General features: G+C 42.0%; 1 protein-coding gene across 1 annotated transcript in view; it reads right to left on the reverse strand.

Moving 5' to 3' along the window:
- Nucleotides 1-15,230, reverse strand: part of LOC104019557 (zinc finger SWIM domain-containing protein 6) — a 144,731-nt gene that overhangs the window by 14,570 nt on the left and 114,931 nt on the right. Inside the window, exons 6-10 of the mRNA XM_087762583.1 lie at nucleotides 14,098-14,274; nucleotides 13,668-13,814; nucleotides 7,429-7,572; nucleotides 5,017-5,277; nucleotides 575-710 (exon numbers count right to left, since the gene is read on the reverse strand). Coding sequence (XP_087618709.1) covers nucleotides 575-710; nucleotides 5,017-5,277; nucleotides 7,429-7,572; nucleotides 13,668-13,814; nucleotides 14,098-14,274 — 865 coding nt within the window. The remainder of the gene's footprint in view (nucleotides 1-574; nucleotides 711-5,016; nucleotides 5,278-7,428; nucleotides 7,573-13,667; nucleotides 13,815-14,097; nucleotides 14,275-15,230) is intronic.

Consider the following 15,230-nt stretch of genomic DNA (forward strand, 5'->3'; position numbering starts at 1 on the left):
CTGTTGTTTTTTTTTTTAAATCTGGGACTTGATTGCTCTTAGTTTTCAGTTGTGGCTATTCTTTGTCAACCACCATTTACTACAAGTTCTTGACAGCGACCAGACAATCCAGATGGGACCAGTTTCTTCCCTGCACCGTATGTGGACAACATAGATTTATCACTGATTTATCTGCTAAGGAGCAGATGATCCTGAGACTGCTGGTGAGATGCCTCTTTCCTCATTTCCTCGCCACTACCATCACACACACACAACCACATCAGTAAGAGAACACATGCGCTAAAGCTGTTATTTAACACAAAACCACATGCCCCAAGAGTGGAATTCTAGAAGGATTTGTAACATAGAATGCTGTTTTACAGTTGTAGATAAACACTAATTGTACATTTATAAATGATTATACTGTAGTTACTACAGACATCAATTGCTTTTACAGATGACAGAACCAAAGTAATTTCTCCTTAAACGGAACAATGCTTCTTTTAGAAAAAAAGACTAGGTCTTGATTACCAAGCTTTTTCCCCTTTTCCAAACCACTACTTGTGCTCTTTCTAGACAACTTGTGAATACATACCGCATGGCTCTCAGTGCAGTTTTGTATGCCAATTCAGCATCATGAGGTAGGAGAGAGGTGAAAAGATACTTGGCAAATGTGTGCATTGGAACACTCTCTCGATGGATGACTTCGCCTAAACCACTATATGGTCCAGCTGTGGGAAAGAGAAAGAGAATGTCAGTCTTTACAGACTGTTAAAACCCAACTTCTGGACCTTTAAAAACATTCACTATACCTTGAGTTAGAATTGGTATTCAGATACAGTTTGCTGAAAAGGTAAAGTTACAATGATATTTTTGTGAAATATATTACAAGTATATTAAATACCATATATTCTTTGAGACAACAAGACAGACTGCAAATTGTATAGTACTAAGCACACTACCAGTGCACATACAAATGACAGAATGGTCCCAGGGCTCCATGAGGCTCATTCAGCAAGTCTGTGGTATGCAAAAGTAGAAGGTGATAATCCTAGCTTTGCCTCTGTGTAGTTATATTGTGCACATGAATCCCTATGTACCCTCTGTTGGTGCATAATTGCTTTATCACAAATCTACCAGAAAAAAAAAAAGTGGTTACAGTGGAAAAACATGTATCTTTAATTGAAGTTACATGACCAATCACTACAGCAGCACCTGATCCCTATTAATGTCTCACCTGACATTAGGCATTTAAATAACCCTTTAGTCTGGACTTGGTCTCCAGAGAAGACTAGGTCAGATCTTGCACCAAAGCTGCTTTTGTTAGTCCATTATAGCCACACATTCTTAAAAATTGTATTTGTTGTGGGAAAACTATTCCTATTGTTGGGGCAATGGATTTTGCTCACACTCAGTGCAGCCAGTGCAGTACTTCAACTTCATAACAGCGGTGTCAAGATTGAAAACAGAAATGATGATTTAAAAAAAATTAAATGCAACTATTTGCTTGCTGAGTTCTGAATGTTCACGGTGCATATGAATCCCATTTTTACATTTTTCCTGCCACCTTAAGACTGTTATTCCTATTAATAGGAAAACTGTGTCAAGCAGTTTTTTACTTCAGTGGCTAGAGGTTCAGGCATTAAATGCTGCAAGATACAGAATAAGAATCTTACATAAAGTATTATTGGACAATTATTGCACAAATAGCAGACAGCAGTCCTAGAAGTTACTACTTCCTCTTCTACTAGAGATTCCAACCCACCACACTTGGATGGATGAATGTGTGAGCACATTTCTTCACTGCAGTCACACATGTCATAGCTTCCAGCAGTGGTTCAAACTAACATGGCTGACCCTACACTGAAGCAGATGAGGAGTACTCACAAAATTTATTCAACCACTTCTGCTGCAGAGGATGATGAACTCCATGAGAGAGAGATGGTAACAACTTGGACCAGCACAGCTGTTTCAGCAATGTTTTTCTGATTGGTGCCTTAGCACAAAATGCAAAGATAAAAATCACTAGGCATGAAAAAAATCTGAGCTCCATAGGTGGGCGTTTCTGAAGACTGGGGCTGATCACAAAGAAAACATCAATGAAGATTAAGTAGGTGACAGTGTGTGTGTCTCTCACTCATTTAAAATGAAGTTGAAAGCCATTCAAAACTACCTGGCATTGCTTCAATGAAAGAAGCCATTTCATGTATGTTTGCCAGTTGGTGATCCAGTCAGAAACTCAGTTAGGACACAAAGAATACATGACAAAGCATTTTTATGAAAATATATTCTGCCATTAACTTAACAGTCAAGCAAAAAATCAGAACACTTCTTGCAACAGTCTTATGTTCTGCTTTCCCATGTATTCAAATGGTAGCTACATACAGCATGCATTAATCTGCATTAACAACATAGAAATCAGCTTAATATTGGATTAAGCTTTCTTTATTATATCTACAGGACTTTAACTATAAAAACACAATTGATATGATTAGGACCTTAAATCACCACACAGTTTTTCCTCCATGTGAGCTGGCAGTTTCTGCCTAACCTGGAGTAAACTGAAGCTATTGCATAAAAGCCAGATTTCTCAGCACACAGTAATGCAAGACCATCGTTGCACACTGCTCACCACAGCAATTTTGTAGGTAGTTATTTTAGCAGATTTCCTGCTATGATCACTTGTTTACTACTCTAAGAAAACAAAAAGAATATCAGTAATCAAAGTAGTAAACTAGAAGTATCAGAGAATACTTGCGAGAAATCCTGCCTTTTTCTCATAAAGCATCCTTACCAGTAAATAGATGCAGCAAATTGATTTATAATCCATAGGATCCCTCTATGGTGGTTAATAGCTGGATCCAGCAAGCAGCTGTTCTTGTCCAAAGGCCATAAAGTAGCAGTTACAGCCACACTATAATGGAAACTTTCCCTGTGGTGGAGCTTCTCTGCAGTTTCAAATGGCACCATCAGTAGGTACCAAAGTCTTTAAGGATCTGGGCAATAATAGTGACTCAAAGCTGAGAACCCTAAACAATATACTGCGTCTCTTCCATTAAAGAAGTAGTTTTAAAAGACAAATGTCTTGCAGAAAGAAAGCAAAACCTGACTGCTGTGTAACAGTCTTCACAACTTACCTAGAGCAGTATCACACTCCCCACCATCCCTTGAGCAAGCACTCAAAACTTGGACTATGCCTTTAGCTAATTGGTTCTTCCATTTAAAAAACCAAAACCTAGAAAGACAACCTTAGAACCCACAAGACTACTCTCTGAACATGAGAGTTAAGTGCTATATGTTAAGCCTTTTTAAAAGCTAAGCATGCACTTTTTTATACAGCTTTTATTGCAATACACCAGCTAATTCCCAAACACAAGTTATTTGTCACAATCAAAATTTAGTCACAAGATCAGGCCTTAAGCCTCAATATTTGACCACATATTTCAATTTTCATGTATGATACAAACTTCAGAGGCAAGTCGTTTTCCTAATTGCTACAAAGAAAATGTTATATTTCTGTCCCAGCAATTCTAAGTGAATTTTCTGAGCTCTTCACTTGGGAACAGAGGTAAAAATCTTCATACATTTACAAAGCTGCCAGTCCTTTTTCAGGATACAAGTGACATTTATAAATTTGCTACCTGAGAACTGCTGATGATAATTGATGTGAGCAATTGGTTGATGGGTCAGGCTCAAAGGGTTATAGCAAATGGGGTTACATTGGGCTGGTGACCAGTCACTAGCGGGGTTCCGCAGGGATCCATCTTAGGGCCAGTGCTCTTCAATATCTTCATAAAGGACTTGGATGCAGGACTGGATGGTTTGTTATCAAAGTTTGCCAATGACACAAAACTGGGAGGAGCCGTTGACACTCTCGAGGGCAAAGAGGCCCTGCAGAGAGATCTAGACAAATTAGAGAGCTGGGCAATCACCAACCGTATGAAGTTTAACAAGGGCAAGTGCCGGATTTTGCACCTGGGACATGGCAACCCCGGATGTACATACAGACTGGGGAACGAGAGGCTGGAGAGCAGCCCCGCGGAGAGGGATCTGGGGGTTCTGGTCGACGGCAAGTTGAACGTGAGCCAACAGTGTGCCATGGCAGCCAGGAGGGCCAACCGTGTCCTGGGGTGTATCAAGCACTGTATTGCTAGCCGGTCGAGGGAGGGGATTGTCCTGCTCTACTCTGCACTGGTGCGACCTCATCTTGAGCACTGTGTGCAGTTTTGGGCGCCACAGTACAAAAAGGATACGAAGCTACTAGAGAGTGTCCAGAGGAGAGCCACAAAGATGGTAAAGGGTTTAGAGGGGAAGCCGTACGAGGAGCGGCTGAAGTCACTTGGTCTGTTCAGCCTGGAGAAGAGCAGACTGAGGGAGACCTCATCACAGTCTACAGCTTCCTCACAAGGGGAAAAGGAGGGGCAGGCGCTTATGTCTTCTCCCTGACGACCAGTGATAGGACCCGAGGGAATGGCAGGAAGATATGCCAGGGGAGGTTTAGGTTGGATATTAGGAAAAGGTTCTTCACCCAGAGGGTGGTGGAGCACTGGAACAGGCTCCCCAGGGAGGTGGTCACGGCGCCAAGCCTGACAATGTTCAAGAAGCAATTGGACAACACCCTCAGACATATGGTGTGAATTTTGGGGTTGTCCTGTGCAGGGACAGGAGTTGGACTCAATGATCCTTGTGGGTCCCTTCCAACTCAGGACATTCTATGATTCGATGTCTATTATTTAATTGTGAGCCTGGGTTGTATAATTAGGATACTGAGATTATGACAAGCAACAAATCTAAAGAACAAAATGCAATAAAAATTAAAATGATAGGCTTATAGGTCAGTAGATGCCTTATCTCTACAGCAACGTGATATCTGAAGTATGCTTGATTTTCATAAGAGACTGGAAATAAAATTTTTCTGGAGTTCTATGTCAAAAAACATCTTAAGTATGTAAGGCAGTTTCCACTGGAATACTAATTCAGTGGGCTTGTGTAAGTGAAGACAGTTTAAAGAAGCAGTTAGCATCTATATTGAGCTACCTTCTAATAGGAAGACTGCTTGTTTTCGAAAAATCTTCACCAGAGTATCATCCAATTCAATTTCCTGTAGCTTAGAAATGAGCTGCTCCTCATTTCGACAAACCTTCTCTTGTGCATACAAGCCATCTGGCATTATTCGTTGCTGTCCCAGCCCTATCAATGCTACTTCCACAGCCAGTGTTAAATAAGATTCCCCTTCTTCTAAGAACTTGTATGCAGGCAGGTGCTGGTACTCCAGAGATTTGCATTGCCCCACGTTCTCTGTAAAGGGTGACACAAAGAACAGCACATCAGGAAATCATTCTAATCCATAATCTGCCTATAATGCCACATTTACAAATGCTTCCTCTGTCGGTATTCATTTTTTAAAATGATTTCAATTACTAGTGCAATCTCAAGATCCAATGATCCAATATAAACTACCTGATCCAATTCCACATGGTAGAAACAATTAGGTTTTAAAAAAACCACTCAAGTAAAAATAAAAGTTTTCATTTTAAACTGCATGATTTGGAGAAAGGCAGTTTCTCCAGCTTTGTGTTAATAAGGACAAAATTGGAAGATCTATTTCAGTTTTTTTTCCCCACCCATTTCTGTATCTCCTTAAAGCTTTGATGTTGTATAAGTGGAAAAGGAAGGTGCATACACCTGCATAGATTTCAGTTGAAGCTATTAGGATTGTGCAAATACAGTAGGCCCGGGAACTCCACAACTTTAAAGCATACTGTTTGCTAGAGCTCTTTTCATGCTTTTTTATTTGTTACAGTTGTATTTATGATAAACATGTATAATGTTTCTGACTTTTATTAACACTAGAAGTACTACTTTTAGTAAAGATTACTTGTAAATTCCACACAGACCAAGCCATAAATTACTTTAAAGAGTACTACTGATTCATTTGGCACTTCACAGATACACCATAAGACAAAATGCTATTCCAACCTCTAGCAGTTTACAGTCTAGTTTGGGAACAAAAAGTTGTAATGTACAGATGTAAGGAGATGGACAGCTGCAGCAAATGAGAAGGCAGAATGCATTTGGTAGATTGCATATGCATGTGTAGGGGGAATTTACTTTTCAACACACACTACTTTTATTTCATGGGGTTGCTTTGGTTTCTTCTAATTGCAAAGAATCTGATTTCTTTTAATTAAAGTTCTTCCAGAATTAGTGGATATGGGATTAGAAGTTTATTGAAGAAAATCTAATTGAATAAAATGAGTTTTGAGGCAAAGCCCCAAGAAGATTGGGGATGTGCATATAAAAGAGCTGTAGGTAGAGGGATGAATCGAGTTTCTGACCACACAGAAGGTGATAAGAAACTACTGCAGAGGTGGAAAGAGACTGAGAATAAGGAATAAATCAGTCCTAAATCATGTATCAATACTGCAACACTATTTTCCAGTTCATAACCTTTATAGACCATGTATGTTATAAATTTTAAGTGTTTTGTCATCAATTTGAAGTATTATGTACACTTGTAGCTAAGAAGTCAAATAACATCCTGGACTGCATAGGAGGAGCATTGCCAGCAGATCAAGGGAGGTGATCCTTCCCCTCTGCTCAGCACTGGTGAGCCCACACCTGGAGTGCCATGTCCAGTACTGGGCTCCCCATGGACATACTGGAGCAGATCCAGTGAGGGGACACAAAGATGATTAAAGGACTGGAGCATCTCCCATATAAGAGACTGAGACAGCTGGGAGTGTTTAGCCTGGAAAAGTAAAGGCTCAGGAGGATCTTACCAAAATGTATAAATATCTGATGGGAGAATGTAAAGAAGATAGAGCCAGACTCTTCTCAGTGGTATTCTGTGACAGGACAAGAGGCAATGGGCACAAATTGAAATACAGGAAATTCCATCTGAGCATAACAAAACACTTTTTTACTGTGAGGGTGGTCAAACACTACAAGAGGTCGCCCAGAGAGGTTGTACAGTGTTCATTCTTGGGGTTATTCAAAACCCAACTGGATACAGTCCTGGGCAACCTGCTCTAGGTGACCCTTCTCTGAGCAAAGCAGGTGGACTAGATGATCTCCAGAGGAGCCTTCCAACCTCAACAATTCTGTGACGTCCTGTAATTTCTCAAAAAGAGGACAGAGCAATGTATGTGGAGAGGGTTGCTGCTATCTTATTCAGTTTTATTTCAAGCATGAAATATGGAATTGTCTTCAAGAATGAGTAACTGGTAATTTTTGAAGTGCTTATAACAAAATTTTACTTATAACTTAATTTTACTTTAAAAATTTAATTTAAACATTTTCTCTCCCTCATGTTTTCTTAGGGAATGCAAATGTGAGTTCTTATACTATAAAGACACTGGCTTCAAAGTTAATTCAGACAGGCAAGATAGAAAAACGCCTCCAGTTACTGAAGACTTCGAGAAGATTGCTCCCTTTGCATGGCCTTACCCGTGAAGTCTGAGAATCCATGGAAGCTGTCATCATCCACCCTGCAGGCTTCCATCAGGCTACTGAAGAGGGTGCCAATTGGATCCAAAGGGTGTCCCACCCAACCTTCAAGATTTGTTATTGAGGTTACTCCTTTGTGGAGTTCTGTGACAGAAAAGATGGAGGGAGGAGGGAGGGAAAGAGAGCACATGTTAGCCCCTCAAAACAATTATAGAAGTAAAACTGATTAAAATGCTCTCAGTACAGAATTCAAAGTACTTCCAGTAGCTTCTGCTTAGAAGGAGAAAACAGTATCTTTCAGGGTGAATTCATTGCCCTTTGTGAATATGTTAAAAGAGGAAAAAAAGAAAATGGATGAAGGCCAAACATTTTGAGCACTAGCAAAGTGCATTATGGGTCAAAAATTTCAACTGCAGTATCTTTTGAAATCTCTTACTTGATACCAGTAACTCTTCTGAAAATATATGCTGAAAAATTATAGCAAGGCCTTTTTTTTTGTAAAATATTCACAACCATTTCCTCATTCAAAAGACGCAGTACCATTTTTACATGTTAAGTGAATCTGATGGCACCAAAATAAATTAAAATATTCTAAAATGTTCCATTTTAATAGATAAAATATGAGCTTATCTTGCATCTAAATATTTATTGAAGTAATAAACTCAGGATGACAGCTCCTAAAAAAAAAAAGAAAAAAAAAGGATAAAGTATTTAAATGAGGTATACAAGAAAAAAATTGTCCTTTAAGTTGAATTTTTTTGTCATTCTAAAGTTTCAGTCAACAAATACCTTCATATATACTTTGCTTTGTAGCCCTCATCCATCAGTCAGTTACAACATGAAAAAAATTGTTTAGCACAATGAATTGAAGGAAGTGTGACTGTGGTAACAGAGGTTAGAGATTCCCCAAATCCCTTTTTTTACTAAGAGTCTTATGGCAGTAGCTCCCCTTTGACTCCAACTCGCAATTTTTTTCTCCTAGACACATATGCACGACTGAACTATGAGAGATCAGGCGCATTATGGGTGACCGTTTAAAAATTGTATACAAGCCATTACGGATGCTCTGTTTCTCTGCCTATTACACACTAACTTGTACCTACCTATGCTCTCTGTCATTCACAAAATGCCATCTTTCTGAGTAACCATATGTATTATCACAAAGCTTTAAAAGCTTGCTTCTTGCCTGTTTAAATGTGTGGGGCTACAAAGTGAAATACAGCCACACTGTTGAACTGAGTGTTCGGGAGGGTGGCTTTTTTTTTAAAGAATCAACTGATATGGAATATGAAAAACAAACAAGTAAGTAATTGTCTTACTAACAAATAGCATGCGCTAAAGACAACAGGCAGAAACAAGTAATATTACCAAAAAGGATTAATATCAATGACTTCTTACTGACTCTCTTATATTCCATTTCATCTATTATGTCTACTTATGAGCTTCACTCATGTCATGCCAAAGGCTTCAGTCCTCCATTCATATATGTAGCAAACACTACACATCAAGGTTATCCCACCAGATCTCCAGCCAACACGGGCTTTATACCCCCAGCAGTAGGTGTGTCATGTTATAAGGGGCGGAGACAAGGGAGGGTCGACCCTTAACTCTTTCCGTACAGCACGTGATCTTCCGGTCGCCAGCCCTTATCTTTACTACACATATAGACATTTAACTTTAAATCATGCAAGTGGTTCCACGGACATCAGATCAGTCACATGAATGAAAGCTAAGTAGAAGCATGTGGTGGTTGCTGAACTGAAACCTAAAGCTAGGCTGTAGCTGCAGAATTAATCTGCTTATAGAGAAGACCAGCATATTTTACAGTATTGAAAGAATATTTTTAAAATTCAAAACATAAGAGGGAAAAAAAAAAAAAGCAGTAAGTAACAGTGAGTGAGAGAGCTTTAAACTAGATTTGAAGGGGGAAGGGGATAAAACCAGGCTTGCTAGGGATGAGCCTAGGAGTGGCATGCCTGTGGTGGAGACGAGATCTATAGCCCAACTGAAGTGCATTTACACCAATTCACGCAGCATGGGCAATAAAAAGGAGGAGCTGGAAGCCATTGTGCGGCAGGAAAACTATGATATAGTCGCCATCACGGAAACATGGTGGGATGACTCGCACAACTGGAGTGCTGCAATGGATGGCTACAAGCTCTTTAGAAGGGACAGGCAAGGAAGGAGAGGGGGAGGGGTAGCCCTGTATGTTAGGGAGAGTTTTGACTGTCTAGAACTCAATGACAGTAATGATAAGGTCGAGTGCTTATGGGTAAAGATCAGGGGGAAGGCTAATAAGGCAGATATCCTGGTGGGAGTCTGTTATAGACCACCCAACCAGGATGAGGAAACAGACGAAGCATTCTACAAGTGGTTGGCTGAAGTCTCACAATCCCTAGCCCTTGTTCTTGTGGGAGACTTCAACTGACCAGATGTCTGCTGGAAATACAACACAGCAGAGAGAAAGCAGTCTCGGAGGTTCCTGGAGTGTGTGGAAGATAACTTCCTGACACAGCTGGTAAGCGAACCAACCAGGGGGTGCCCCGCTGGACCTGCTGTTTACGAACAGAGAAGGCCTGGTGGGCGATGTGGTGGTCGGAGGCTGTCTTGGGCTCAGTGACCACGACATGATAGAGTTTTCGATTCTTGGAGAAGTAAGGAAGGGGGTCAGCAAAACCGCTACCCTGAACTTTAGAAGGGCAGACTTTGGATTGTTTAGGAGTCCGGTTAACAGAGTCCCTCGGGAGGCAGTCCTGAAGGGCAAAGGAGTCCAGGAAGGCTGGATGTTATTCAAGGAGGAAGTCTCAAAGGCACAGAAGCAGGCCGTCCCCATGTGCCACAAGTCGAGCAGGCGGGGGAGAAGACCGGCCTGGCTGAACAGAGAGCTTTGGCTGGAACTGAAGAAAAAAAGGAGAGCTTACCGCCTTTGGAAGAAGGGGCAGGTGACTCAGGAGGACTGCAAGGATGTTGTGAAGTTATGCAGGGAAAAGATTAGAAAGGCAAAGGCCCAGCTGGAACTTAAACTGGCCACCACCGTTAAAGATAACAAAAAATGTTCTTACAAATATATCAGTGACAAAAGGAGGGCCAGGGAGAATCTCCATCCTTTGTTGGATGCAGAGGGAAACATTGCCACAAAGGATGAGGAGAAGGCTGAGGTACTTAATGCCTTCTTTGCCTCAGTCTTTAATAGTCAGACTGGTCATCCTCGGGGTTCTCAGGCCCCTGTGCCTATCTATGGAGATAGGATGCAGAGTGAAGCCCCAATTATCAAAGAGGCAACAGTCAGTGACCTGCTCCTCCACCTGGATGCCCACAAGTCCATGGGGCCAGATGGGATCCACCCGAGGATACTGAGGGAGCTGGCGGAGGAGCTTCCCAAGCCACTTTCCATCATTTACCAGCAGTCCTGGTCAACCGGGGACGTCCCAGATGACTGGAAGTTAGCAAATGTGACACCCATCTACAAGAAGGGCCGGAAGGAGGATCCGGAGAACTACAGGCCTGTCAGCCTGACCTCGGTGCCGGGGAAGGTCATGGAACATATCATCTTGAGTGCCATCACGTGGCACGTGTGGGACAACCAGGGGATCAGGCCCAGCCAGCATGGGTTTATGAAAGGGAGATCCTGCTTCACTAACCTGGTCTCCTTCTATGACAAGGTGACCCGCTTAGTGGATGAGGGGAAGGCTGTGGATGTTGTCTACCTGGACTTTAGTAAGGCCTTTGACACTGTCTCCCACAGCATTCTCCTGGAGAAGATGGCTGCCCACGGCTTGGATGGGTGCACTCTGCGCTGGGTAAAAACTGGCTGGACGGCCGAGCCCAGAGAGTGGTGGTGAATGGAGTCAAATCCAGTTGGCGGACAGTCACGAGTGGTGTTCCCCAGGGCTCAGTGTTGGGGCCAGTCCTGTTCAATATCTTTATCGATGATCTGGATGAGGAAATCGAGTGCACCCTCAGTAAGTTTGCAGATGACACCAAGCTGGGTGGAAGTGTTGATCTGCTGGAGGACAGGAAGACCCTACAGAGGGACCTGGACAGGCTGGATCATTGGGCCGGAACCAACTGCATGAGGTTCAACAAGGCTAAGGGCCGGGTCCTGCACTTGGGTCACAACAACCCCATGCAATGCTACAGGCTGGGGGAAGAGCTGCCTGGCAGAGAGGACCTTGGTTGACAGCCGCCTGAACATAGGCCAGCAGTGTGCTCAGGTGGCCAAGAAGGCCAATGGCATCCTGGCTTGCATCAGGAATAGCGTGGCCAGCAGGACCAGGGAGGTGATAGTGCCCCTGTACTCGGCACTGGTGAGGCCGCACCTCGAGTACTGTGTTCAGTTTTGGGCCCCTCACTACAAGAAGGACATCGAGGTGCTGGAGTGTGTCCAGAGAAGGGCAACGAAGTTGGTGAAGGGTCTAGAGCACAAGTCTTATGAGGAGTGGCTGAGGGAGCTGGGGTTGTTTAGCCTGAAGAAGAGGAGGCTGAGGGGAGACCTTATTGCTCTCTACAACTACCTGAAAGGAGGTTGTAGCGAGGTGGGGGTCGGTCTCTTTTCCCAAGTAACAAGCGATAGGACGAGAGGAAACGGCCTCAAGTTGTGCCAGGGGAGGTTTAGATTGGATATTAGGAAAAACTTCTTCACAGAAAGGGTAGTCAGGCATTGGAACAGGCTGCCCAGGGAAGTGGTTGAGTCTCCATCCCTGGAGGTATTTAAAAGACAGGTAGATGTGGTGCTTGAGGACATGGTTTAGTGGTGGACTTGGCAGTGCTAGGTTAACGGTTGGACTTGATCTTAAGGGTCTTTTCCAACCTTAATGATTCTATGATTCAAACATAGAAATGACAAACTACTTTGTTTTGGGGGAGGATGCATTTCATACACTCCATTTTTTTTATGTTAGTTATAGTTTTTATATTAGTATATTAGTTGACAGCTATAGCAACTGCTCACAGGGAAAGGAACTTAACAGAAGTATTGAATGTCTAGATACTGCATTAGCAACTTGGAACGAAAAGGAGCAGTACTACGACCAGCACACTTGCAGCAGACCCTTCACACCTGTCAGCGGTTTGCACACACATACACTGACCTTCCCAGTCTGAGAAGCTGGAAAATGTGCAAAGCTTTTAAGGGAACACATGTTAAGGAAAGATATATTACACTATAAAATGACTCAGAATAATTCTCCTAAGTAATAATACAAAGTGCTTTTAAGTTTTTTTCAAATCTAGGATCCACAATAGTGCTCAAAACTTCTTCCTTGGGTACCGTGAAACAGAAATGGAGGCATATAGGAACTGCCAGCTAATTTTTTTTCAGTCAGGTGTCTACCTTGTCTTCACTTCAATTTCTAAATGATCATTTCTGGGAAAACACCTGCACACACACTTGAAAAATTTACACACGTGACTTCACACTAATATTTTTGCCTACAATGCATGAGGATACACATAGTTAAGAGTAGCAACAAAGATCTAAAATAAAATTTGAATGAAAGGTGTTCTTGTAGTAGCTGAGAAAGTAATTCCAGCTTTTCCATGTGCATTCTTTAACCACAAAACCATCCCTTTCTTCTTCCACTACCTCTTCAAACTTATGACAAAGTTCAGTGCAAGATTATTTTTGGTAGAATGTTCCTTCAAAAAACAGGAGTAGTGCTCAGAGGAACACCACAGAACGTTTTATAAAGCCAGTGTTTCAAAAATCTCATTTCCAGCGATGTGAATCCACTAAAGTTTTAAGCATCATAAGAGACTTTTGGAGCAAACTGCCAAATGTGATGAATTTCTGTAGTGCAGACTTTGCCTTCTTGTTATCCTCAATGTCAACTTTAGGCTTCCACCTCAGAAATATAGCTCTGCTAAATTATACATCAGAGGAAAAAATTATTTTAAATACCTGATGTGCCAAATGCAAAGCTCTGTTTAAAAGCCTATAAATTACACAGGATGAAAATTTACACTGTGTAACCAAAAACCCTGATTGGGATAAAGGCCCCATCATGGCAGATGTATTGCGAAGGCAGAACAGAGCCCTTGCCCTGCAGAGCTCACAACCCAGCTTAAAAAAACCCCTCCAACATCCAGAATGTGACATTACCACTATGATCATTTGGACCGAAGAGTTAAAGTCACGTCTTTTGCTTTAGTTTCGAAAGTAGTTTTCTCATGCAAAGTTCCAGTCCGGTGTTATTGTCACCTTGTCATGTCCTTTGCCCTTCTTTCTTCCCCACATTTACCTTTCTTCTGAGCCTGGAACATTTCCAGCTGTTTCTGCTGCTGCCTTCTTAGTGTATTAACAATAGCTATTGCCAGCCTCAGTGCTTCTTGTGGGTATCCATGAGATCGTAATGCGTCCGCCCTTGCACAGGCTGTAGGAACATGTTCTAAAATGGAGAAAATAATTGAGGAATAGCAATGCTTCCATGTCTGCAATGGCCTGTTTTGTTAGGTTACTCAAAAGGGCTTTTTTTGTTTGTTTTCTTTGTTTTGTTTTTCAAACTATGCAAGAGAGACTTAAAGGACTACTTCTGAGCCAGCATTTCAAGGGAGCCTCTGTTCTTTTTGCCAGGCTTTTCATTCATCTCCCCACCATCCCCCCAAAATAATGCCATAGAAACTGAACAAAGCAGCAAGTCATGGAAATGTCTTTCCGGTTTAGCCACTTACCGTGCCAGAGGGGCCACCCGTGAGAGTCAAAGAGTGAGTTTTCAGTGTCGCCATGGTAACAGTAGTTGGTGTACAGGTCACTGCTGATAATGTGCTGTAAGTGGCTGTCCTGCCAGTGCAGGTCACACGCCTCTATGGCTCGAGTGAACACTGTCCGATGTGGCCTGTTCGATGAATCTGTCATTTTCACAAGTTCAGAAAGCTGCATCAGCTTTTACTCATTCATATGTGAATCAGTCATTCACAGTATTCTTGACTTCTGCCTATTCACCAACCCCCAACTGATGGCAGCCTGCCCCTCCCCCCCAAGGACCAGCCCACAGATGACATTTCACATCCTATTACCCAACAGCTCAGATAAAGTGTGTGACATTCACTTTGCATTCAGAGAGATCTACAAACCAGCATGGCTAATACTAAATAGGACTTTGCAAAGGGAACAGCTAGAGATGAAGGACATTAAACAGCACATACAGAACTCCCCTAAAAACAAACCATAAAGTATATGGCACACAGCTACTCAAGCATCCCCAGCTTCTCTCCTTCTCAGACCCAGAGCTACTAGGATGAAGGGCAGATAAACATCGCATGAAAGATTTTTAGTTGTTCTCTTTGAGAAGTGACATTAACTTCGAGCACTTGTATGGTTTTTTGTCATAAACATATAGAAATACTGCAAAGAAAGAAAGGTACTGAGGCCATGGGACTGACATAAATCTTACTGGACATCTTACAATGGCAAAAGTGCTCTGTCAACATGGCACTGTGTCTATGAATGTTGAAATACCGTGTCAGAGTTGCCACTAGCCTGCCCAGGTTGAGCTGAACATCATGAGATCCAGAAAGCAAAATACCTCTGTAGGAAGTTATATGTTGAATGAACTTCTGTCCCCAGCTAACTGCAAGATTTAAAAATGAACCAAGTCTATTTCCTTCAGAGGTAATCTTCCAAGAAAAAGAAACAAGGAAGAACCAATCTAAGCCCAAATCTGCCACCTCCCACAAGCATTTAATTTTATCATGATTATATAAAATATGTATCAAAATACTGAGGGTTTTGAGGATTATGAAGGTTTTTTTCCCAGGTAAATATCCTGCATCTTCCTCAGTTATTAGCAAAGTAGCAATCTTTG

Source organism: Nipponia nippon, unplaced genomic scaffold (assembly GCF_047370975.1).
Source record: "Nipponia nippon isolate SJK-2023a ecotype South Korea unplaced genomic scaffold, ASM4737097v1 scaffold_26, whole genome shotgun sequence".
NCBI classification, from domain to species: Eukaryota; Metazoa; Chordata; class Aves; order Pelecaniformes; family Threskiornithidae; genus Nipponia; species Nipponia nippon.